At 41.8% G+C, this 25,094-nt stretch overlaps 1 protein-coding gene across 6 annotated transcripts in view; it reads right to left on the reverse strand.

The window, feature by feature from the left end:
- RyR (Ryanodine receptor) overlaps positions 1–25,094 on the reverse strand; it is a 314,977-nt gene that overhangs the window by 89,901 nt on the left and 199,982 nt on the right. For all 6 annotated transcript variants that reach the window (XM_055062325.2, XM_055062323.2, XM_055062324.2 and 3 more), the window contains exons 63-79: positions 24,675–24,835; positions 22,860–22,938; positions 21,447–21,536; positions 20,623–20,736; positions 19,710–19,784; positions 17,478–17,553; positions 17,218–17,341; positions 16,374–16,605; positions 14,346–14,464; positions 12,465–12,575; positions 10,208–10,446; positions 8,138–8,219; positions 5,833–5,859; positions 4,940–5,076; positions 3,054–3,189; positions 1,985–2,038; positions 125–240 (exon numbers count right to left, since the gene is read on the reverse strand). In XM_055062325.2, coding sequence (XP_054918300.2) covers positions 125–240; positions 1,985–2,038; positions 3,054–3,189; positions 4,940–5,076; positions 5,833–5,859; positions 8,138–8,219; positions 10,208–10,446; positions 12,465–12,575; positions 14,346–14,464; positions 16,374–16,605; positions 17,218–17,341; positions 17,478–17,553; positions 19,710–19,784; positions 20,623–20,736; positions 21,447–21,536; positions 22,860–22,938; positions 24,675–24,835 — 1,972 coding nt within the window. The remainder of the gene's footprint in view (positions 1–124; positions 241–1,984; positions 2,039–3,053; positions 3,190–4,939; positions 5,077–5,832; positions 5,860–8,137; positions 8,220–10,207; positions 10,447–12,464; positions 12,576–14,345; positions 14,465–16,373; positions 16,606–17,217; positions 17,342–17,477; positions 17,554–19,709; positions 19,785–20,622; positions 20,737–21,446; positions 21,537–22,859; positions 22,939–24,674; positions 24,836–25,094) is intronic.

Here is a 25,094-nt window from a genome sequence, read left to right on the forward strand (position 1 = left end):
AAATGAAATTAAATTAATGAAATTTGAGAGTAGCATCAGTTAAACAACTGATGCAGTAATCAGCAGTTGAAGAATTGACACAGTAATAAACATTGAGATCATGGTCCCAGACAGGTCAACGCACCTGCGATGGTTATCATCCAAGGAGAACCCTCAATATTGACAGTTTTGCGCAGAAGGTTCAAGACGTTTTTCAAAAGGCCAGTCAGGTGGTCACTGGTAACCATGGTCACGTGGTTTCTGTCAAAAAATAAGTGAAGAGCACCTCAAGCAAAAGCAAAACGAAAGTAGATGCAGTAAAATAAACTAGCTTCTCTGTGTTTGTAAATAAATCGCACCTGAATTTTTAGTTACTTAAACTAGTCAAATGCCTATTTTGTGCTTGCGCTTCAGTGCTTTGCGCAGAATTTATGTCATGAAGCCACTTAGTCTGCACAAGAAGTTGCAGCATCATTAGTCACCATGGAAGTGCTTCTAATGAAAGCTTAATATGTATACCTAAACCCTATGAAATGTAGATAGCTGCTTGTGATTTGCAAATGAATCCCACACCAGTAAATTTTACAGTCTCATCACACCACTTAACCTTCCACTGTTTTTAACTGTTTCCCATACCTGGGCATCCATACTGTTACTTTAACAACCCAACAGATTCTATCTGCTTTATGCACACTCAACTCTACTTCTTCCTCTTATTGTCAATTAGAAAATCAGCCACCACCATTTGCTTTCCAATCCAAACCACTGCATCTCTGTCTCTTAGCGTTATAGCTAATATTCTTCATTCCATTACTTGTAGTGCAGTTCTTAGCTTTGTAGCCTTTTGTTCTCCTTCAAGTTTGAAGCCCATGGATCAGTGCTGGTACACGGCATTGATTGTACACATTTCTTTTCAAGAATAATGGTAAGCTGCTGGTCCAACCCCGTTTAAGTCTAGCTAACGTAGCAACACATTATGACTGGTGCAAATACTCACTCTTAAAAAAATTTACACCCTTCAGGGCTTATCTTGTCCCATAAGAATAATCGTCATCTGTCTTGCCCGTAATTCCATTCTTTAACACAGCGAGCCCGGTACTTCCAAGTCACGAATGGCTTGCGCGTTATCAGCGTGACACGGCATTCTCGACAGGAAAATAGCGAGTGCTAAGTTTTGAAGAAAGGAAACGCAAGCAAGGCAGATGGCGACTATTGCTGTGGGACAAATATACACCCCGAAGGGTGCAAGTGTTCTAAGTGTGCTTAATTCTAAAGATTATCAAAAAACTAGTTCAGAATTCCCTGCTACACTGAAATACGGCTAACCTTGAACATTTTAAAAAAGCATTCACAGATTCAGTCTACACAATTTAAGAGCCGTAAAAATGAGCAGTTTTCCATGACAACTCGGACGGTAAACACAAGGTAAAGTCACATAAACCTTTGTACTTTCATCCGAATTCGAACCTATAAAAACCACCCTAGTTGATGCTGCTGCTTCGTACTAATGTACATCAACTTAACATGACACAGTAAATTCTGAAGCTCTGCTGATTCAATATGACATGAAGAAAGAAAGAGACAGCCCAACTCTTGCACCAGGTCTCAAGCTTTACAGTGCAATCTACCCTAGCAATAGAGTTTTTCTAAAGTTATACCCACCAGGTTATCACCATTTAATCACACTGTAAAAAGTTGAATGGGGACTACAAAACATATAGAAGTTAGTAATGAATCTGAACGACTGCAAGCAAAAATAAAGAAAGCGAAAGAGCATACACCGGTTCCATCAGCACACTGCACGTCAATAATGCCAAGTGCTGCTTCCCTTAGTTACTGTACAACAAAAGATCCAGAGAGACTGCTGGAGCTACAACGTACACGTCACAAAAATGCCAAGAATGCTTCCCTCACTGAAGAAACTGCTAATAACTGTGACATGAAGTTATTCCTCAGTCACTTGAAACTGTCCAACTGGGACCATGAGGCATTGTGTTTCCTTTACCCTGATGTAGGGTTGACATTGTCTGGACCTTGACTCCACCAAAAGGGAAGGTAGCTGAAAAAGTAAAAAAAAAGAATGAATGTACTAATTGGAGAAGCATGAAGTGGCCAGTATGCACCCTCCTGTTAAAATGAATGCTATTTTGCAGCTTCACTCTTATTATAGTACGTTATAACTCAGTCAAGTGTGTTCTGGCAGTTACCATTGTTATCTTCCATGACAAGAGATATGCTTTGAGAGCTGCTAAGTGACACATTTCTGTTAAAAAGTCTTACTTTTGCTTTTTAAGCTGCAAAAGCTAAGCACAGCTACATTCACCAATGCGCTTCAGCGACACATTTCTGTTAAAAAGTGTTGCTTTTGCTTTTTAAGCTGCAAAAGTGTAAGCACAGCCACATTCACCAATGCGCTTCAGCAACACATTTCTGTTAAAAAGTCTTGCTTTTGCTTTTTAAGCTGCAAAAGCATAAGCACAGCCACATTCACCAATGCGCTTCAGCAACACATTTCTGTTAAAAAGTCTTGCTCTTGCTTTTTAAGCTACAAAAGCGTAAGCACAGCCACATTCACCAACGCGCTTCAGCGACACATTTCTGTTAAAAAGTCTTGCTCTTGCTTTTTAAGCTACAAAAGCGTAAGCACAGCCACATTCACCAATGCGCTTCAGTGAGACATTTCTGTTAAAAAGTCTTACTTTTGCTTTTTAAGCTGCAAAACTGTAAGCACAACCATATTCACCAATGCGCTTCAGCGACACATTTCTGTTAAAAAGTCTTGCTTTTGCTTTTCAAGCTGCAAAAGCGTAAGCACAGCCACATTCACCAATGCGCTTCAGCTGTTAAGCGATGATCATACTGTGAGACTACCTTAATAAAGTAGCCTAGTAGGGTTACTAATTACAGCAGAGTTTCAAGTAATAAAGCCACCACATTATAATCATCTTGCAGCTGAAGTAAATATTCTAAACCTAGAAAACATTCCACAGAAATAATTCATGAAAACACAGGATGTTGTCAGAGACTAGGGGAATAAATACAAGCTTTCAAAAGCATGACCCGCCAAATCTTACCTGCAAAGCATAGGCATCATCACATCAATGATGAAGGGCTGCTCCGCATACTTCCCGTTGCCCGTCACAAACTTCTCGACCTGCCCCATGAGGTCCTCTAATGTTGGCATGCTTGACTCTAGGGTGGCCATCACAGCTGAAAAAAAAAGCCCATTGAAAGATGCATATTTGAAAGTGCTAAACAAAGACGTTCATTATAGGGCAGCCTCAAAAAGGTGCCAGAGGTAACTCGGAAGCGTAGTGTTCACTTTGAGCTTTGAAGTGCTGATGCGACCACAAGTTTCTTTACTTTTTTTTTGCTTCGTGTGTAGCAAACCTGCCATAACCATCCACTTCAGAACAAGCAGGCATTTAACCTCACACGCCTTCCTCACATTCCAGGTTACTCCAAACAGAATGTGTTTTCTTTTTATCAACAGTCGTACCAAAAGTGACAAAGCAGCGTGTTATTCAGGGTCGTCATATTGTAGAAATGCCTCGCGATCAATTCTATGCCACTTTTACCATCTGCAATTCATGGCCAGCTGATCTCATTGATAATGCATGTGGAGCACAGCTTTGACCACTCACAAGGTGTGAAAATCGTCTAAAGGAACAGCATCAGAAAAAGCATTAGTACAAAATTGTGGCTCAGGACTTCATGCTTGCCACTATCACACTTGCAATTTTGTGAAGGCATGATAGTCTGTCACTGTTCCAATGTTTCATTACTTAAGCAATCAAATTTAGGCGCAGCTTCCTATTGGAAACAATACTAACTCAAAAGATTGCTCTCTTTTTATCCCTTAGGTTTGCTTTAGCAGGTTTAAGTGTGTGCTCGGTACTCTCAAAATTCAGATAACATCATGTTCTTTGCTTCTTCTTCCCCGCAAACCTTCAAATGCTTTCAATTTTGTTCCACACTACATAGCTACTAACACACAAACAATTTTGTACAAGGCCTGTACCATTGGTCAGAAAATTTCCAAGCACACAGTGCACGCAACTAGAGTAGAAAAAAAGCTGCAAAATGCCTCTGCTGTTTCTTCCGTCGCCTTCACTGGCCTGATTTCAAAGCAAAAAAGTATCAAGGTCTCTAAAGACCAGGATGACAATACAGTGCATAAGACTTGCCTACTCCTGGCAGTACCCACCTCCTTTAAATTGCTTTTAACCTCTTTGCTACAGTTTCCACATTTGTGGACACTTTTCTTAAAGCTGTGTTCTCCTGAGCAAAAAGTTGCGAGACATCAAAATTGCATGCCTTTCATAGCCTTAAATATGGTTTACTAAACTTAAAAATGAGGTGGCCATACCTTGGCTGAGGCAACAAGATGGCTGCAAGCACTTACGCATATCTTCCTGTCTTCTACTAGTGTCCACATACGTGGACACTTTTCCTGAAGCCAAGTATGCCTCAGCAAAAGGTTCCATGACATTAAAATCATGCGAGATTGTCACCCAGCATTACAGTTCACCCTGCTTCCAATGAAAGCACCATATCTCGCTTGGGATGGCATTAAAAAAATTAGTGGCTTCGAACAGCCGACCAGATCTTTTCAGGACTTGTGTCTGCATTTGTGGACACAGTTTTTTTAGCTTTGAAATGCTGTTTATGTCACCCATATTTCTTTTCTGTGAGCTCCTCAAGTACTGTAATACAATGTTTAAGAACAGTCACTCATTTTATTGCTTGTATTTTTTTCCGGTAGTGAAAAGATTAAACAAGCACTTAGCAACCTGCTTAACTTTCTGTTCAGCTTTGAAGACTTGAATACTAAGATAGTAGAGAAGATTCAGCAAGCTCTGGCTTTCTTCGTTCTAACTGCAAGATATTTGGCCTGGGAACTTGTGTGTGGAAAGTACATTGGCATCATGGTCCTGTCATTACAAGAAAACAAACTAACCCTGTGCTTCGAGTGAATGCTCTTGAGCTTTGCCATGGATGCAGTACGGGTTGTGCTTGTTGTGTGAGGGCTCCAGAAATGCGACAGGAAAGGTGGCTGCAAAGGCACCCAGACAGTTGCCATACGCTGGTCGATGCCTACGGGAAAAGAAGCGTGGAGCAGGAATGCAATGCGATGTATCAGTCATCCAGAGAACTTAACATCAGCGAAGCTGGGTGAAGTGTTATATGGCATCTGTAGTGTAAAGCCCCCGCAGATTCACAGGGTTGATTTAAATTTATTTCCTTATTACGCTCAATAAACTAAAAGGCAAGCATTAGATGCAAGTTCTAAATTAAGAAGAATAGTAAACAATTTTTAGATAAGGACATTGCGTAATGTGCACTTCATATGAATGGTAAAACAGAAAACCCATTTTTAACATTTCTTTTTTTGGGCGGGGGGAGGGGGTTACGAACCTGGCTTGTCATGACTCAGTAGATGGCCAGATGAAGATTTCCAGAAGGCACACTCTTTTTATCTCATAGAACAACAAATTCAGGTAAGTGCAGGCAAGAAATTTCTTCAACCAATGAAATGGTTAAAGGATTAAGAGCTAGTAAACTTTCGATAGAAGGCAGCACATTTTCTATCAAATAATTCAAGACAAGGCACATGCTTATCAGCAAAAGTAGAATACAAAGTAGTTTCTGCCAAAGCTTTGGTTGCCAACAAGACTTTGAACATAGTTTGAATTTAAGTTTTGTGTTTGTTGGAGAACAGTAACTTAAAATACCTCTGTTTATCAGCTACTTGTCTATTTACACACAGCAATAGCTTGCCTACATGAAAAGACTTATAAACTGGAAGCCTAGGATGCAGAGTTGGACTAGAAAAAGAATGTGCTCACTCACCGCTCTAGCTCAGCCTTGATAAAGGACCTGCACAAAAAGAGCAAATAATATCACCACAGAGAAATAAAACATCCTAAGAAGCAGCAAAAAGAAGCATCCTTTTTTTAAAAAGGTGTTCAGTGCAAGTAGCCATTATTAAGTATGCTTAACTAAGGGACTGACTGTCATCTTGATAACGAATTACAAACTCACACTGGTTTCTTTGTCACTCAGTAATCAACTTTTCATGATGTATGATAACCATCAAAGCTGAAATGAATATGTGTGCAATGGAATCAAACAGCGCGGACAAAATTGCAAAGAAAACAACAAAAGACAATACAGCATTTAATTTCGTCTTGTCCTTCCTTCCTTTCTGTCTGCATGGTTATATTCGTACATCTTACCAACATGCTCATTAATATACAGTCAACTTCTGCTAATTCGAACCTGTCGATACCGATGAAATTGATAAAATTATCCGGCAGGTTGAATTAAACAAGACGCAGAAAAAACTTCAAAACACACCGCTGATTCATTTGGCAGTATTTGCCCAATTCTAACCTGCCCCCGTATCAAATGCACGCTCAAGTTGTACGTGTCCAAAGTAGTAAACAAACATAGGAATGACATTAAAGGTCCTAGACAAAGTATAAATCTAACGTGCAACCAATTTTTTAGCAAGAAAATTTGTTGCACGATGGCGGCAGGTTTCCTAAAGTCAGCTTCGCCACAGTGTTTTAAGTTTTGCTCCGCCACTGTACATTTTTGTTATGCAGCAAAACATACAAACATTGCGAAGGGAGTTTTGGTATTGTGTCCTACTGCGCTGAGCAGGCAATTTTCTTTAAAAAATAATGGCGCACTTAATTAATCTGGTAAACATAATTAGACATTGTGATAAACAGTTACTGCTTGAAAACCTTCCTAGGGTGGGTCGAAAATAGGTGTCTCGACGAGAGATCATGTGTGCTCAACGCATTCGCTATTGCTCAAAGCTCTGCCGACACAGACTGCGACTAAAGGGGTCACAATTGGAATCACCACATGGGTCAGGAACGCGCGTCAAACATAATTAGACATTGTGATAAACAGTTACTGCTTGAAAACCTTCCTAGGGTGGTTCGAAAATAGGTGTCTCGACGAGAGATCATGTGTGCTCAACGCATTTCCAGACTGACGAAGTTTCAATTATCCAGCGAAGACCAGTTTTAGGATCGAAATAACGAAAGTTTGGGCCCATAGAAATGCATGGGCACTGGCTGGGACCTTCGTACAGGATCGAATCAACTGAAATATCGAATTAACTGGAGTGGAATTGACGGAAGTTTACTACACTATACTGTCTTGCTTCCAACACTTCAAGAGCTAGAGCTTGTTTTAACCAAACTGTTACAACCTTAGTCTACTAACGCTCCTTTCTGAAACTCATTCTGTGCTCCTGCTTCAAGACAGACACGTGGAAATATTGTGCAACAGATTACCCGAGCTCAATATGTTTTTTTTTTCAGTTTTCACTAAGGCAACACATAATATGTCTATATTTCAGTTCTTTACACTTATCATAATTTTTTAAGCAGTGGGCAATATTTGAAGAGTGAATTTAGTAAACTTTTTTACAGATAGTACAAGAACAGGAAAATGAACAAAACGAGAACAAGGTGAAAGCAGGAGCCAATGTTTCGACAAGTGGACTTGTCTTCTTCAAGGTGACATGTGCTTTCCTTACCACAGTACATATAGGTAGGGTTCTCTCCAATTAGTGCTACATGTGACAAGGAAAGCAGAGGGTGCTCAAGAACAGGAAAACGAGCTAAAGAAGGCACCCAGCTTTTCCTTGGGCCTGGTGCTGGAAATGTTGGTGTCGGCTGATTGAATGATGAGGTAGAGTCACATAATACAGAGAGAAATGATGAAAAAGAACAGCGATTTCACAGTTCTATCATTTACAGCGACGTCAGTGAGTACTGTCAGTAATACTTCAGCGACTCCATGGTAAATACATAACAAGGGTTCTAGAGTACTCCTATTCCTTGGCAGAGCAGCGGACTAATGCATTCTGCCTTACACTTGGTCTCAGTTTTTCGTTGCAGAAGGGCCAAGGCTACAAAATGCAGTTGCTTGGACAGGCAACAAAGCTTGCGACGACAACAAAGTGCGAATGGATGGATACTTTTAAATCCGTTTGCTCTCCTCGTTGGTTTAGGCGCGGATAGCTTCCACAACGCTGCAAAGAACTACTAAGACTGAGTATAAGTTTGTTCGTTCTTTCTCTCAAAAAAAAGAAACTTGCTCCGCTGACGAAAATGTGAAATGGCCCACTAACCTCCCATTATGAAGTTCCAGGTTGGTGCCTAATGTGTACAGGCTGTTGAGGATCTTGTAGCAGGCCACCTGGATGTCACTCACTGAAATTAAGAAAGCAATTAGGAAATTAAGCACCACCCTGTCAAATAAGGCTCATCTCCATTTTAACCTTATAGAGCCACTCTAGATAAAGCTTGAATGCAGAGAGAACAGTCCTGCTTGTTATGAGCAGATTTGGGCTCCTTCTCACCTTTGCCGAGTCTCTTGTAGAATTCTCTAGCCTCTCGTCACAGTTTATTTAACTTGTTCTTAACAATTTTTCGTGCACAAAAGATTGTAATTCAATCTACACAGTTGGATTATGTTATAGTGATGTCGCACCTGACATCGGAAAAAGGTTTGTTATATCTGATATACGCTATAGGCGCATAGTCATTACACATTCGCATTCGCAAGAAACATTTCTGATAATGTGTATATCCATGCTCATTATAAGAAGGTTCAATTGTATTCTATTCACATCTTCCCAAGTCTCTTCACATCGTCAGTTTTCATACTAACCTCGACAGATGCATTTAAGTATTTAGGTAACTTTTCTCAGGAACAAGGAATACACTCTAAACACTATCAACCTTGATTGCTTGATACAAAGGAACATCATAATATATTTGATGCTGACCAGTTATTGCCGTTTTCCACTGATGCTTCTCAGTTTTAACAAATCCAGCCACCTCTCAAAGCATGTATTGAGACTGAATACAGGGGTGTTATATTAGGTTTCATTTTAAGACCTTTATTTATTGCGATAGCAATTATGTGGACACTCCAGACACATTTCTGCCATCACTGTAAGGTTCCGTATCAAATCCATGGGCAATGAAATTGTTGCCGCGGGCTGTGTGCTGTATGTGTGAGTGAAAGCATATGAAGGTGAGCCGGCGATCACGGCTCAATCTCGTTCACGCAAGCGAAGGAAGCAGGGAGAAAGCACACCATTTTCCGTCACGTACAACGATCCGGCGGGAGGGTAGGCCCCGGCAGCCCTGTGTGCATTCCCGGGCCACTGTATTTTTAAAACCCCTTGCAATGGGGACAGAGTCCGGCCACGCACTGTGTTTTCGCGGCTTAGTTTCCATTGATGCGAGACGCAGCACAAAGGTCAATTCACTCGCTGCTGCTGCCGCGCTTCCTTACTCCAGCATTTTGACAGCGAATTTCCACGGTCGTGGAGTGAGATGTGTTCATGTTTGCTCGTGCGTGCGTGACATCATGCTTGTTAATTTACTTAATATGCCTTCGTTTAAAAGTTTACACGGCAGATAAAACTACTAACCTTACTTCGTATAGCTAGCTGTCCCCTAATTTGCTATCGCAAATCAATGCTTCGCCTTTCGAGTGAAACTGCGACTTTTTAATGAAGTACTACTCTGTTTAAATTGTGGGCTTGTCTTTAGAGGGCTATCAGCTTGTTTGCCCGATTTCAACTGGTCACCAGCTCAAATATTTTTGTGAAAAGTCCATCTCATATGTAGCTGACAGATCTAGGTCACATAAGGCCAAATTATGCATTGTCATACTATGAAGTCTCATGCCATGAAACCTATCACTTGTGCACAGGTTTGACGTCAAAAGAACAGGCAGTTTGACTCATACAAAAAGTATAACTGAATTGTGTAAATCAGGTGCCCAATGTGTTTTGAGCTAGCAGTTCCTATGATACTGAAAATACAGTAAGGTGTGCACACTTAAAGTAAGCCACCACTTTTGTATGCAAACAATATACTACAGCTCACTGGTGATCGATTTTTACATCCCATATGTACAGCACGGCCTATTACGTCTCTAGACTTTAGACTGACAACCTGGGTTTTTAGAATGAGCAATGGCGCGCTCAGCCTCCATCAGAACATGGCCACAATGGGTGTAAGCGAATCTGCATACTTTCAGCCAGCAGGTTATGAGAGCTGCTGAATCATCACGCGGTAGGTGGCAGTAAACCTCACCTCAGTACAAAACCCCATCATGAGCAAACTTTACTACTGGCAAGGTGAGCTTAATTCCAACTAGAAGGTGCATCTGACAGACTCACGCAAAAGGTCGCTGCCGAACTCATTGGCAGCCAGGTGATCGAACAATGCGGTGAGCACGGGTAGCAACACAAGTTGGACATAGTTGAGCGACGATGAAGTCTTCATCGTTGTGCCACGCAGATGGCTGTAGCGGCCTTGCTCCAGGTTTACCAGTGTCTGGGCCAGGTCGTCGGCCGCGTTGTTGAAGTAAGTCAACATCGAGGTCTTTACAAAGTCGGGACAGTTCTTCACTATGGCCCTACAGACAACAGCATGGGAGGAAATGGGTGCACTCAGTAGAGCAAAATGCACTTAGTTAACATACAATACAGTCAAATATGACTAGGAATACCCAAGTCATATTCAGCAGCTGAAACTGCCTTTACTTTTGCACCGAAGCTCAGCAAGTACCTAGAGGCTGAACCTTTGACACGTAGCTTCGTGCAGGTAGTTTTGTTGTTTGCTACAGCACTAGACAATGAAAGCTACGAGTTATACATTAGCATAATTAGTCTTTTGGCATTAATCAGCTATTCCCTATCATACTTTACTGAACTGTACATTTCACATGTCAGTGCTTTATACTAAAAAGTTTTAGATGCAGCTACTCCGCATATAGGCAGGTGCTTGGCTTCATAGGCTATTAACAATAGAATACTCCTGCAGTCAAGCAATAACAGAAAAACACCAATTTCGATAGTCATTACCAAGTACCAAATTAAATATTTGTTTGATAATTGTATTTGAAAGTATAGGAGTGCTGTTCAGTCCGACTCCATCTGCCTGCAGCTTCAATTCACGAAATACCATGATGTGCCATGCCTGCACAAAGCGTGTATGTCTCTTCAATGGATGTTTCTGTCGAAACGCCTCTGTATAGCAGGTACTGCCAGACTGATCGTGATGAGATCTTGCATGCGGATGTCTCATGTGCAGACTTCCTTTAGAAGCCTACCTCAACTGGCACCTCCCAGAACTCAGGCCTAGCGTCTCAATGAGTAATCAAAGACAGTTTCCAGGAGGAGTAAGCGAAGATAGCTTTCAACTTGCCAGTGCTATACATACTGTACGCTCAGCACTAGAACAAAGATCTGCTGATGAAAGCTATGTGGTCTGCAGGCCATAGATGAAGTATTACTTAGTGAGGCCATGGTCTGTCACTATAACAGCAAATTATCTGAGACGGGCAAAGGCGATCAAATCAGGCTATGTTTATGCGGGTAATGTTGAATCCCCAACAACATTGCACTACTTTGCAATTTCATTTAAGTCTGATAAACACAGGCTCAGCTGCACATAACACATTTGTCTGCACACCGTATAAAGCTCACAGTTCTTCCTTCAGTAGCAATGTGAGAAAACAAGAAAGGTTTCTCCTACAAAAACACACTGTGCTGGCTCCCTTCTCCAGGGCGCTCCATGAAAAATGGCTAACTAATGGTTTGCATAGAATCGAGTGAGATGTGCAGCGGTGATTAATCAGTATAAGTAATGAACACACCGCAATTTCACACACACAGGCACATAAATGTATGGGTGTGTTTGTGCAGCCACTCGTTAGAACATTCTCTTTAAGCCCATCAATGCACAGCTGTAAAAACGCCATCTGAAAACCCAGAAAGAAAAGGAGTCATTTTTCAATCTTTGCTGTGCATACTCATGTGGTCGCATTCAATTCTTCGAAGACACAGCGGTTCTAATTGCAAAGCAGACAGAGGATCATACGTGGATGATAAGAGCTACAGTTACCGCTAGAAAAGGGTCTGCCAGAAAGCCTCCCACAGCACTTTTTAATGAAGAGCTATCTATTTAGAAAGCAAAGGAATTATTTCACCTTACGTTCATATATTATTTCATTTTCAATTAATTTTGGCAGCCCAGAATGACATAATATTCATTGGTGAATAGTAGCAAAATGATCATGTATCCATATACGTATGTTATATGCCATTTCAAGTATATGTACAAGTCAAAAGTCGGTGTTCATATGCGTCCCTCTTCATTTATTGTTTTTTCACAGTGAATTCCCGAATTGAGAGACAGAATCTGACTTAGCAACAGCTAATTAGCCACTGTGCTACTTCTTGCATTCGTGGCCCTTTTCTGAAGCCATTTAACAAACACGTTACAGCATCCCTCGAAGAAACTCCGTTTCCCTAGCATGTCTCCGTAAGACCTTTCACACACGAACGCACTTTCCACAAACAAATTTTTGCAAGGAAGACAACGTGCCCAGCTTTGACTAATTAACAAGCCTGTGCTACAACAGTCACTTACTTTGCATCTGTTGCACGAATGAGCACCTGTAGGCAAGAGACAGCGAGCTTGCACTCATTGCCAAAAATGCTGAATTTAGCCCTCAGCAGACCACCCAGCTTGCAGAACAGGCTGTGCAAAAAGAAAAGTAAGGCAGTGAGAAAACTTAAGACACAGGTGTGACCCCCAGACTTGCATTGTTTCAAACTTAACACAAAATGGAGCACCTACATCAAGCATAAGATGCGTGCCCCACACCTTTTATGACCATCGATAAGGTTTACATGTAAAAGTGGAGGTTGTGTCGTCCCCACTAGAGCAGCTTTAAGCTACAGCGAAAACTCGTGTTGGTTTCTCAGAAGCTGAAGGGAAGCTTGTGATCCGAAGAAAAATTTGCCTCCGTCCGGGGATCGAACCTCGGACCAACGCCTTTCCGGCACAGTTGCTCTACAGTTTGAGCTAACCAGGAGGCCAGCAGATTGCACCACAAAGCCAAATTATTCAACAACTTGAAGCATAGGGACACAGGATATGGCTGGCTGTAAACAGAGTCAGGGTGGCTGAGACACAACTCTTGCTACTTAACCTGATGCTGCTAATTTAATCACTTCTTAAGTAACTTATCTTCTTCCATTCGTGGCCTGGTATAGTGTGATAAAATGTGAAAGGCAATGAATGGTTGAGGGGCTCCACGATTTAGGAGAACTCTTGATACACAGGTGCTGCTGGAAGTAGTGCTATTGCATTGTGCAGATGCACATAAAAGCACCGGTGACAGTTGCTACCACTTGCTTGTTACAAAACCAGCTTGAAGACATGTTCACAAAATAAAATGTACGTGTGCCTGGTGCTTGCGAGCTCACTCTAATAGTGAACGTCACTGTCTGCCATACATACTGTTTGTCTGGAACAGGAACCTCACCTAACAGGATGAGACGTCAAATCACTGAGGGTACACAGGGCAAGGAAATCTGCATATTTTTCCAGCACACTGTGAAGGGTGCAGTCCCGTTGAAAACTGACCCAAGAAATGCATTTAGTCTAATGTTCGACAAAAACTTGTCAGCCTGAAGAAGTGCATGATAAAAATAAAATGAATACTTGCCTAAGGTTTGTTTCCTTTAGTCTTATGCAAGTGCACGTTTTATTTTGATCAAGAAGTGCACTTTTGCTAAACAGCTATGATATAGTGCTGAGATGGCTGACAAGACCAGTTTTCAAATTATCTTGCATTAATTATACTGAATGTTAATTCAATTGCTTATGAACGAATAAACACGGCCATTGTAATCACACTTCATTTGATCAGTTTACACTGATATTGTCTCCAACATGAAATTAAAGGCTTATGTCGGAGACACAAGGCTCTCGTCCCTTTTTTACTTAAGCATCTACCACAGAGCGCCTCCACTAATCGATAATGCAAAAACAGAAGCGTAAGAAATTGCAGCAGGCATGTACATAAAAGAGACAAACACACGATAACGCAAAGTAGTATTTGCACACGAGTGGTTAATACTCTCACATTTATTATTTGCTCTAACTTCTTGTAGCCCTGCCAAAGCTGCACAAACAACAGTTAAATATTTACCATTATTCATATAGAAGTATGTCAAATTCAGCTAGTTTGTACTGATTAATCTCCTTAACAAAGCATGAGCAAAACCATTATTCAGGGCTGCTATCTTGTACATGTTCGAAAAGCCGACGTTCGGTTCGACCTCAACCAATTGTCCAGGTCGCGCCGGTATCGCGGCCTAGGTCAATCTAGGCAGATTGCACGAGGTGAAACCGAACTTCGGCCTTTCGAACACATATAAGAAAGCAGCCCAGAGCAGCATTATGATTGCCAAAGAGCTCTGTGCACATTCAACACCCACCAAGCCCTCAACGTCAACCCACCTTGCGACCATCTCCTTCTCACGTATGGTGGCTGTGCCAACTGTGGAAGTGGCGGTAGGTGACATCAGGAAGAACGCCCGGTGAGCCACAAACACCTTCTCCATCAATGGCAACACCACCTGGATGAAGAAGAAACAAAGTGTGACAGAATTTCTCCAGAAAAACCGATAAACACAGAAACACAGATGTGCAAGAAACCACGTGCAAGCTGTGCTGTGCTCTTTATCCCTTGTCTTGTGTTACTGGGCTATCATCAAAATCTAGACAGCTTGGCAGTTCTGCCAAATGAAAGTGCAACGTGCAGATTGTTTACTAATAACAACAACACAGACTGCTGGGTTCGAATTAATGAGCCAGGGTGCTGACTTCCATTATGACTACCATGCTATATCATCTGGACCCAGCAGGAGCCAATAGGGCTCGATAGGAGCCAGGCAAGCAGAATTGAACCCCCTCCCCAATTCTGCTTTGCTGTATTGTGCATCTTTCTGTGAAGATGAAACTTTCAAACAAAGCAATGTAGTAGAGATAGGAAGCTTCGCTTTTCATTTCTCCTAAAAAAGCATTTAGACAACATGGAAAGGGAGCTTCAACACCTGTGCATCCCAAAAGACAGTCTGCAATCAGCAACACGTTGTGGCAATTCAGACAACTTAATCCTGCAGAGGTCAGGTGGCACTTCTGGTTTAGCTGACCTTTCTACGCTATGTTGTGAGCATAACAGGGCATCCACATTCAAAAGGACACACCCATGGACACATCCACTGTCAATGGAATGCACAGAACTACCAGCAGGTATAGTGCTACCAATGGTTCATGTGTCTATTAGCGCAATGATATGAGGTCACTAACAACAACAAATTAAATACTTCCTTAGAAAGGTTTAAGAGAAAATTAAAACATTTTTTAACCATGATTATTCCCGTCTGCCTGTGAACATTTTCTTGTGTCAGCTTATTAAACTGTTGTACTTCGATACGGTTACACATGCATTTATTCTAGCCTTTCTTTGGTTTGCGCTGTTTTATTCTAGGCATTTCTCTCATTGTACTTGCAAACAAGGTATCACATAAGGTGGTTAAACCCTCGGACCTGCTCCTATGTATGCACTACACGGTCAACTTTCGTTAATTCGACCTTCGTGGCACCGACAAAATTGATTGAATTATCTGGTGGGTCAAATTAAGCAAGATGTAGAAAAAAAATGCCAGAACACATTGCCGATTCATCTGGCAGTATTTGCCCTATCCTAACACGCCCCCGAATCAAACATGTGCTCACCTTATATGTGCTAAAAGCAGAAAACTAACATATAAATGACATTAAAGCTCCTAAACAAAAAAGAAATCATGCAATTTTTAGCAAAAAAAAAAAAAAAAAAACTGGCAAGGGTGTATGTGTTGCACGATTTCCTAAAGTCAGCCTCGCCACTTGATTACTTAAGAGTAGCTTCGCCGCATTACATTTATGTTATGCAAAAAAGCATAGGAGCAACGCAAAGGTGGTTTTGGTTGCACCGACTGCACGGCTCACCCAACTTCCATCCCAAATTTTTTGGGGAAGAAAAGGCTCGCATTATAATCAGATCAATCCCGTTTCCATACATTGTTAGCTATGGTTATTGCTTGAATTCTCCTAGCGTAGGCCAAAAATAGACATTTTAAACAAGAGACAATTAATGTGTGTTCAATGTGGTCACTGTCCCCTAAGCTCCGCTGATACAGATGCTGCCGCTAAAAGCATCACTATTGGGGACACCATAGGGCCCAATCATGTGCGTGCTGAGTTGTGTGGTTCGAATTATCCACTGAGGCTAAATTTAAGATCGAAATAACAAAAGTCTGAGCCCAATAAATGCACGGGCACCGGCCAGGCCCTTCATTTGGGATCAAGTTAACTGGCTATGATAACAGAAGTCTAGTGTATTTCTATTATGTGTGATTGGACATACAAACAATGAAAACGTGGAGTAAAGGGCTTCGAGTAAGAAGCATAGAAAACGGAGTAAGCCTCTCTTCTTCCGCCCACCTTGCTGAAGAACTTGACGTCCCGGCTGGAGGTCTTGAAGCTTGTCCGGCGGCTGAAGGGCACGCTGGGCCTTAGAACCTTGAGGTTTATCGCGGCCATGTCCAGGTACTGCAGCAGCTTCTCCAGCAGGGAGCTGGCAAAGCGGCGCTCCTGCCCTGGGGCCTGGCCTTGCCCGGGGGCTTGTGGTTCCTCGCTCGGGGCACCTCCCCGTTCACGGCGACGCAGGGCCTTGCTGCACAAGACAAAGTGGCAATTCCCATAAATGTGCAAATAAATTTCACCAAGCTCGACAAGGACAGAAAGCTTATAAAACACATCAAAACTCGGCATCAGTTGCAAGGTTTCTTTAACCACCAGCAAATATAGTGCAGGTCCCTGAAAGCTATGGAAGAAGCTTTAATAGATAGTTTTAGCTTGTCAATAAACACATATTTTTGTGGAATACCCGGTAAGCAGATATGTGCATGGTAGTAGCAAAGCTGGTAGCGGTGTCTTGTGATACTTTGTTCAGCTACAACATGTTGGAAGCACTTTTGTGTTACTCGAGTGCTCTTGTAAAAGGAAAATAATGAAGGACTCCATATTAGCAGACACGTCGCTGCCCGCACTTTACGCCAGTAGTTAAGTACAATATCATATGCCACTGCAACAAAGTTGTCTTTTCTGTGGTTGTTCTCTGCAGCAAAAGATGGCACCACGAAATAGGCTGTTCGTATACATCCCTATGATAGCCCGGTATTCCATAAACTGCAATACATTTATGGACAGCCTAAATGCTTCAATGTTTCCAATTTTTGTGGGAAGCTCAATGGTGCCCTGTGTTTGCACAACCTCCAAGACTTGCCTTGAAACGCGGTAGCCCTCATACTGGAGAAACTTGAGGAACTCTTGTGCACGGTCTCGGTTTTTGTGCTTCTCCCGGTCAGTGAGCAGGTCGTATGGCACCAGCTGTGCATGTATGCCACCACCTGTAGACACGGCAACAACAAAAGATGAGTTCGCAGCCTACATTTTACAGAACAGAAATCTCAATAAGAACCTTTAAATATCTATAAAGAAACACCAAAAGACGCGATGCAAGAGAACTGTAGATTCAATACACACCGACAGCGTCCAGCTCCTCCTTCATTTTCTTGGCCCAGATGTCGTGTGTGTTCTCGGCCAACCGCTCAGACATTGTCTGAAAAAATTTTGAAGTATGGCAATTGACACCTCTTAAGTTATTAAATACTATATTACCCTGCACGTCAAGAGGGCCCTGTAATATCCGCAATAAAAAAAAATGCACGTCTTTCCTGTTCTGATTGTTGTAATACTATCTTTTTGCCATCGCAACCATGCTCATTCATGCCTAGTGTTGTGCATAGAGCACTAGAACAGTTATTTGTAATTAAGGGACATCTTTTCTGTGGTAAACCGTTTTTCTGTGGACTAAGGTTTTCTGTCGTAAACTCATGAATGCTCTGCTCTCACACGCAAACAAAATGACCAATAACGGTTTCCACATTCAATGACCATGACAGGCACTATGGTGCAAGAAATGCGAAATTTGGAGAATTGTGCAGGAAAGGGCAACAAGACAAACAGAGAGAGAGGTGAGCATAGATGCTTCAGAAGTCTGCACAGTGAAAAAAGTTAACAAAAGGGATAAGTTCTAATTCGCTTAAAAGTAGCAAGCTTTTGTAGCATCATGCTGCATTTATACATAGTTGCGAACCTGGGAACACTAAAATTCAAAAAAATTCTACGGAGACAGCCCTGGGAAGAGAAGGGACGGGAATATCATGCATTTCTTGGGTACATATGCACTTCATTAATGATGCATTAATTAAGACTTTAGATGCACCTCTAGATACAGCAGGCGCAAGCAGCAGCAAACTTGAAACATATTGCAAGCAACATATTGTTTTTCAGTGACTTCTAGGGTTGACGATATTGCCTGGTTCAGGAAATTTCTGTATGAACTTGATCGACTCAAGTATCTCTCTGGCATCCTTTCACTATAAGAAGACCAACAAGGTAACGTTCAGAGGCCAATGAGAGAAATACATTGCAAAGACTAATTTTTCATTTTTTGCTGACTGTGCTCTCAGACCGACTGACCGTGCTTTCAGCAGCATGCAAACTCACACAGCAGTGCTTTCGACCCGGCAATGCGAATGTGCGCCGGCTTCTGCTCCTGTCCCTAGTTGCAAGTATCATATTTCTGCACGTATAAGCCGCATAAAAAATTTTTAAATTGAACAATACGGTTGAAGTACGAGTTATACGTGAATTTTGTGTCGAGGTGTGGCTTCACAGCTGCAAAAATTTTGCTCGTGGCCTCATGATCGCATGCGCCGCCCTGCTGTGAAGCCACACTTCCGGAACTAGTCACTCATGCAAGCTCAGTGCAAATGTAAATTATTTGTTCAATGAGCTTTTTTTAATTCTGACTCTGTTATATTCAAACAATTTTTCCGGTTGCTTTGAGTTGTAATTATTGAGATTGAGCTTACTTCTTAACACTCACTTGCCTTCATAGTACCTTCCATTAACCTTTACCAGTACTCAGTCACGCTCGTATTCACGTCCACTCCCACATCACCAAGCTTACTGGCATTTCAGAGGCCAATTTTTTTTCACATGCCAGCAGAGCCTTAACATTTTAAGGGTTCATAATGACCTCAACTTGCCAAAAGTGATAAAAAGTGACAGAATTTGAGTTCCCACCATGCTTGCATAAAAACTGGTGCTATAACCATGCCATTGAGTCATATCATGTAAAAAATAAGCCATTATGGTAGTTCTTCTGAAAAAGAAAATTAAGCAGAACCCATCTCATTATTACTGTTGACAGTGATGCATCAGCATTGAATCCATCTGGCCACATGAAGTATTGCCGACATCGAAACGAGTTAGGCATGAGGCGTGCAGTGCAGCGGGACTCCTATTTCACGCTTGCCCAAGAACACACGAAGTATCTGCCACAGATTGCTTCAGTATGGGGAGACCACGGCCCCGCTCAGCCTTACCACACGCAGCAGGTCAAGTGGCCAGCCTAGTGCGCCCACCCGCCTCCTTCAAATCCCCCCACCATCTTTCACGCAAAACACTGGGAGAGCAGGAAGACGACACATATTGAGCCACCATCATCCTCGGCTCATCCTGTCCTCGCATCTACAGCATGCAATGCCACAGGGCACAACAGGATCTCATTGCACTCGGGACTTCAAGTGGAACATCACGACGACGGCAACAGCGGAAATTCGACTGGAATGTCCCTATAATGGCTATTGCAATAAAAACACGAAAACACATAAGAGGGGACTGTGAACAATTGCTCCATCTGCTTACCATCATATCTTTGTTGAGTGTCAGCGTTGACATATCCACAGGTGTTGGCATGTAGGCCATTGGTGACTGGGCTTGCTACGTGAGCAAAAGAGAGACAAAAAAGAGGCGAAATTGAATGAGTGCATGCACCACAATGACCATTACGACCTTATCAATAAAATTTACCTTTTTAAAGGAAAGGATCCTGTATGGTTATCGCAAATGTGGAACAAACGTTGGGTCGCATATCGGGAGACCAGTCAAACTGTGATCCTCGTACAACATAGGAGTGTGCTAAAGAACTGTTGGCATACAAAGGACTTAACTCTTGTCCTGGAGCTTTGTGGCGTTCAGTCTAAAGTGGTCATTCTGTTATGTAGCCATGCTAACGGCTAAAATGACGTCTACAAAGATATTTAATGGGTGAACTCGTGAATGATGCCGACTGCTGTAGAAAGCTTGGCTTATTTATTTTATGCAAATTGGCACATTGCAATCAGATTAAATCTATGAACATAAGTTTGGTAAACTTGGCACCTCAACTGACAAACCTATTTAAATACAAAAACACCCCGGACAACTTGTTGCTGAATTCATGACACTAGCAACCACCAAGTTTAGTATAAGTGCCTCAAACAACCAAAACCTAATTGTTATTAGTTTTCATACTCTACAGAATCTCATCTATAGAGTAACCGCTCTCTTTCTTCATTGACTTCATTGACATTTCTTCATCCTTAACTCTGAGCAATCGTAACTAGAAAATGCAGCTTGTTTTCTAAGCTGATTAACTGACTTAGCATCTATTAATGTATATTACTGCATATATTATTATTGCAAGCTGCCATTATTGCAGAAATTATGTACCAAGTAACCACAAAAGAAAACTGCTGAGCAGCTAACAAAAATTAGTTTCAAAGGAAATTACGCTTACAGCTGCAATGGGTGCGTTTGAGCGCTGTGATGAGTCGCTTAGCTCCAGCTTCCAACCGAATGCCAAGAGAGCCTTGAGGAGCTCTCGAATGGGGTCCCGGTAGCGTTCCTTTTCCTGTGTAGGCCATAAAAACAAAGATGATTTACACACACACGCATCAGCAGCATTGAATCAACAGCTATATACTTAATAAAATGAGAAATTAACAAAATAACATTATATTCTGAAATATTACAAATATTTAATTTAGGTTCTTTCACTGATCTCTTAATTGTGATTTTTTTTCTTTTCGTGGCAGGTTTGAATAATTTGAAGTCATCCCTGCATTCCTGTATGTGAGCGATTTCAGTAAAGACATTTGTTCATTTTGTAGCTGCTTTAAAATTGTAGCATATTGCAGTTCACACTATATCTACTATCTTTGACATATGGACATAGTATTCCTCCTACGGTGCCGCTTTCTTGCTTTCTGTACCTTACTTTGCTTTAATGTATTGATGTGTACTTTGATATTGAATTTTGTAATCCCTCCTCCTTCAGCTGCCATAAGGGCTTGGAACGGATTTAAATAAATAAATATATAAATAAATAAATAAATTTAAAGTAAGACTAATATGATATTCTTGGGATTTTAGACTGTATTACACTGGCCGATCTGATTGTAATGACAAGTTTTTAATCTGTAAGCTAAATTGTAAGTTTACTGCCTATGGCAGCACGAATAGTTTAACACAGAACTAAGTCAGCTGTATATTTCCCAGACCACACATCAACAAATGTTCCAAAGGACAGAGAAAGCACGAAGCACAGTGAGTGTTTCTTACATAGTCGGTCAGCAGATTGTATGGCTTCAACCTTGGATGGGTCTTGGCTTCATCATTCCAGCGTTCTCCATACTGCCACCCTCGCTCAAGCTGGAAACAAGATGATCATGTCAACAACAAATAATGACAAATGCTGCCTTTCATTTTTCACTAAAAACACATATGGCTCTAGTACTGCCAGGTCAGAAGGCACATAAGTGAATGCGAATGTGCAAGTGTGCATGCAACCAGCCATGAATTCACTGGAGTATCAGTACATCAGAGTAAAGAAACCAAAAAGTAAAAAAAACATGCGCATTTTGCACTAGTGGTGCAAGGCTGGAGTCAACAGCGAAGCTTGCGATCACCTAGCTTTACATGGCTTGCCTAAGTTGTTTGTAGGCGTTGCGAGGGTATGCTAGGTTTTGCTAAGTTGTTGGTGGGCATGGCTAAATCGTTTCTAGGTTTTGCAAGGTTATGGTAGGCTTGGCTAAGTTGTTTCTAGGTTTTGTGAGGTTATGCTAGGTTTTGCTAAGTTGTCTCGGCAGGCTTGATGCTGGAACTTCTCGAGCAGTGGCAGGCCGGCATTGCCTTCTTGGCGGCGTCGAGCATCAGGTGCCGACCCTCGCGTTCCCTGGACTGAAACTCGGGATCCTCGACTCGGCGTCACCTGTTCTCAGCTGCAGCTTCGGCATGGTGTTGCAGATCAGCTCGGCAGCAACGCATCACTTCTTGCTTGGCAGTATGGTGCTCTTCCTGGTAAGTCACTTCTTCTTCGGGCATACAGACTTTCTTCAGTCTTCCCATGGCAGCAGCATGTATGCACGGACTAGAGGAAGCGAGAGGTGTGCTGCCACGTCGGCTGTTCCGAGCTTTTACTCGCCTGTGAAGTCATGATTTCACCCTATTACGTGGGTGCAAGGAGGTTACGTGGCTCGGTGCTCTCACAGGTGGTTGCTAGGCAACGCGAGGCGGCGCATAGCTGCACTGAGTTTTCTGGTAACACTCCACGGCGGAACTAAAAGCTTGAACAGCTTCGCTGTTAAAAAGTGTTCTACGATACCACCGTGCAATACACCTTCCAGTTAGGAACTGAAAGATAAGCTCAAGGACAGAAAGACACTGTCTTCAGCATGTGATAGGTAACTAATTACTGAGGCCCCATTGCAGTTTAGGAGCAAGAAAGATAAGATTAGAAATAAACATAATGCAGGAATGGTGCAAAATGGGTGTCAACTTAAAGCAGAAAGGCAGCATCCATACAAGCCTTCCTGCCACCCTGGCATAGTAAATACAAAGGATTTGAGAAGGGCAGTATAAAATATACAACATAAGGAACGATTACATGGAAATTTTGTCCTGTTATTGGTTAGATACCTAAGAATTGAAACTGATATTTAGGATAGGCACGAACCAAAAGAATGCATATATCACCTTTCGCATTGCCCAGGCATCATGGAAGTGCTCCGAGAAACGCTGCACAATGCTGTTCAAGTCCTGGTTCAGCTGAACTCTGGAGACAAAGCAGGAACAAGAACACAGAAAAAATCAGATGAGGAATTTGGGATGCAAACGCTGTCATTTTTACTATTCTGTGACCCAGGGTCTATAACAGTACGAGTATGTCTTTATTATGAACTTGTACTACCTGATACAAGAATAAAATATCTCAAACTTTCAAATATATTCAGTTCTGGCCAAATGCATAACGGATGAAAACGGTTCTTAAAGCCGACAAGACTAAATAAATCTGTAAGGGTGAATAAAAAATGTCTGGTAATTCAACTCAGCTGGAATTATCTAATGCAGAAACTGTTCTCAAGTACTGAGCACTGCTGTGCAGAGGCATTGGTTTGATAACACACAGATTAATAAATAAATTTTGCACATTAATCAGTGATATATCTTCCTTGTGCTGCTTGAATGACTTCAGTCATGTCAATAGTTTCGTTTCTAAGTCGTGTATATTTAAACAACTCCAGTCACACTTTGCCATGCCAGTGTTTCAAGTGAACAACGATCTAACAAATGCAGCCTCTTGGAAAGAATTCAATATTCACTTTCAGTTCAGCATTCTGCTTCTTACTCCAATGTATATCCATATGATTCAAATTTGAGTTGACTTGCAACATTACTATATTTGCACTCAGTGAGTTTGAATTAACTGTAACAACTTTCAAGTTCTAGTGTGCTATACAAGAGTTAGTGTACAGTCCTGTCTATATCAAGCTTAAGTCAGTGGCTTGGAAAACTTTCACCCCTGTCGCATGCATGCTTTTAAAAATAATTGATAACGAAGACCACTGAAACTCACAAGCTCAACTGGCTCGGTTCCATAAGACTGCGCAAAGAAGCCTATAAGGTTTGCAGATTTTTATTATAATTTCTTTCATTCAAAGTACTACCACTAAAGGCCATCAACATGATGGTATTACAAAAGGCAGAGTCATATAACGCCGGCATGGAGCAATTCAGCTTGCATAGAAACAAAAAAAAAGGACAAGTGAAATTGTTTTGCCAAAATAATAGCAAAGTGAATAAAAAATAATAATGCATCGCAAACATTAACACAGAATGAATATAAAACAATACAATGCAAGCAATACAAAAGACGGTTTACACGAGCCCTGTCAAAAGAAATGAATGTACATAGGTTGTGAAATTTATATATCTAATTTGATGGCGATGCTTGATGGAATGCCATTCCAGTAATTCATTGTGCATGGTATAAATGACATTGTATAAAAGAATGTGCGACATATTGGATGTGTTATCTTGTTTGGATGGTGCTGAAAGACTGCTGCTGACTGAACGAAGATGTCATCATGAAGCGATGCGTTACCATAAAGCTTGTGAAAGAGTGATAAACATGAAATTTTACAATATAGTGATAAATCTTCGATGTCTGCATTTGTTTTTAAAGCTGTAATACTTGTGCTACACGAATCATCTGAAAAAATATGGGAAAAGGAAACTATTGGTCTGTGATTTCTGTGGTCTTCAAAAGCGCAACTGTGACAGGTGAGTCGCCTGTGACAGAAGTGCACCTGTGACAGAAGTGCACCGGTGACAGAAGTGCACCGGTAACAGAAGTGCACCGGTGACAGAAGTGCACCGGTGACAGAAGTGCACCGGTGACAGAAGTGCACCGGTGACAGAAGTGCACTGGTGACGGAGGATTCACCTGTGAGAGATGTGTATGTGACACTAACATGCCTTCCTGATCAGCTACACATACAATACACACACCCTGCAGTGTTCACTGGTTCAGGCACATAGGGACCGGATGCTGTGTTCTGCTTGGACCAGTCCTCCTCATGGCCCTCGGTCAGAGAGTAGTCGGGCGGCAGTGAACAAGCTATGGCTGTCAGGCACGGCAGCGCCTTGCTGAACAGCTCTGGGTCATACTCCTGCAGGAATGGTGACAGAGGGGCAACCATAATGAGTCATTCCTCGTTGACACTGATCATGTTCGACAAGAGATTTTTTTGAAGCTGCAGAGGTAGAACAGCCGCGTATCTACCTCAATTTCGCCCAAGCACTATTTCAAATGGGTCCAAAAGTTCCATCTCAAAACCTTTGTAGAAAGGAAACACATTATCCTCAGTTCGTCTTAACCTCTTCTAGGTAGCTGTGATTTTTTGACATGTTGGTTTTAAATTCCTAAAT

This window comes from Dermacentor andersoni, chromosome 10, assembly GCF_023375885.2.
Source record: "Dermacentor andersoni chromosome 10, qqDerAnde1_hic_scaffold, whole genome shotgun sequence".
In the NCBI taxonomy this organism is placed as follows: Eukaryota; Metazoa; Arthropoda; class Arachnida; order Ixodida; family Ixodidae; genus Dermacentor; species Dermacentor andersoni.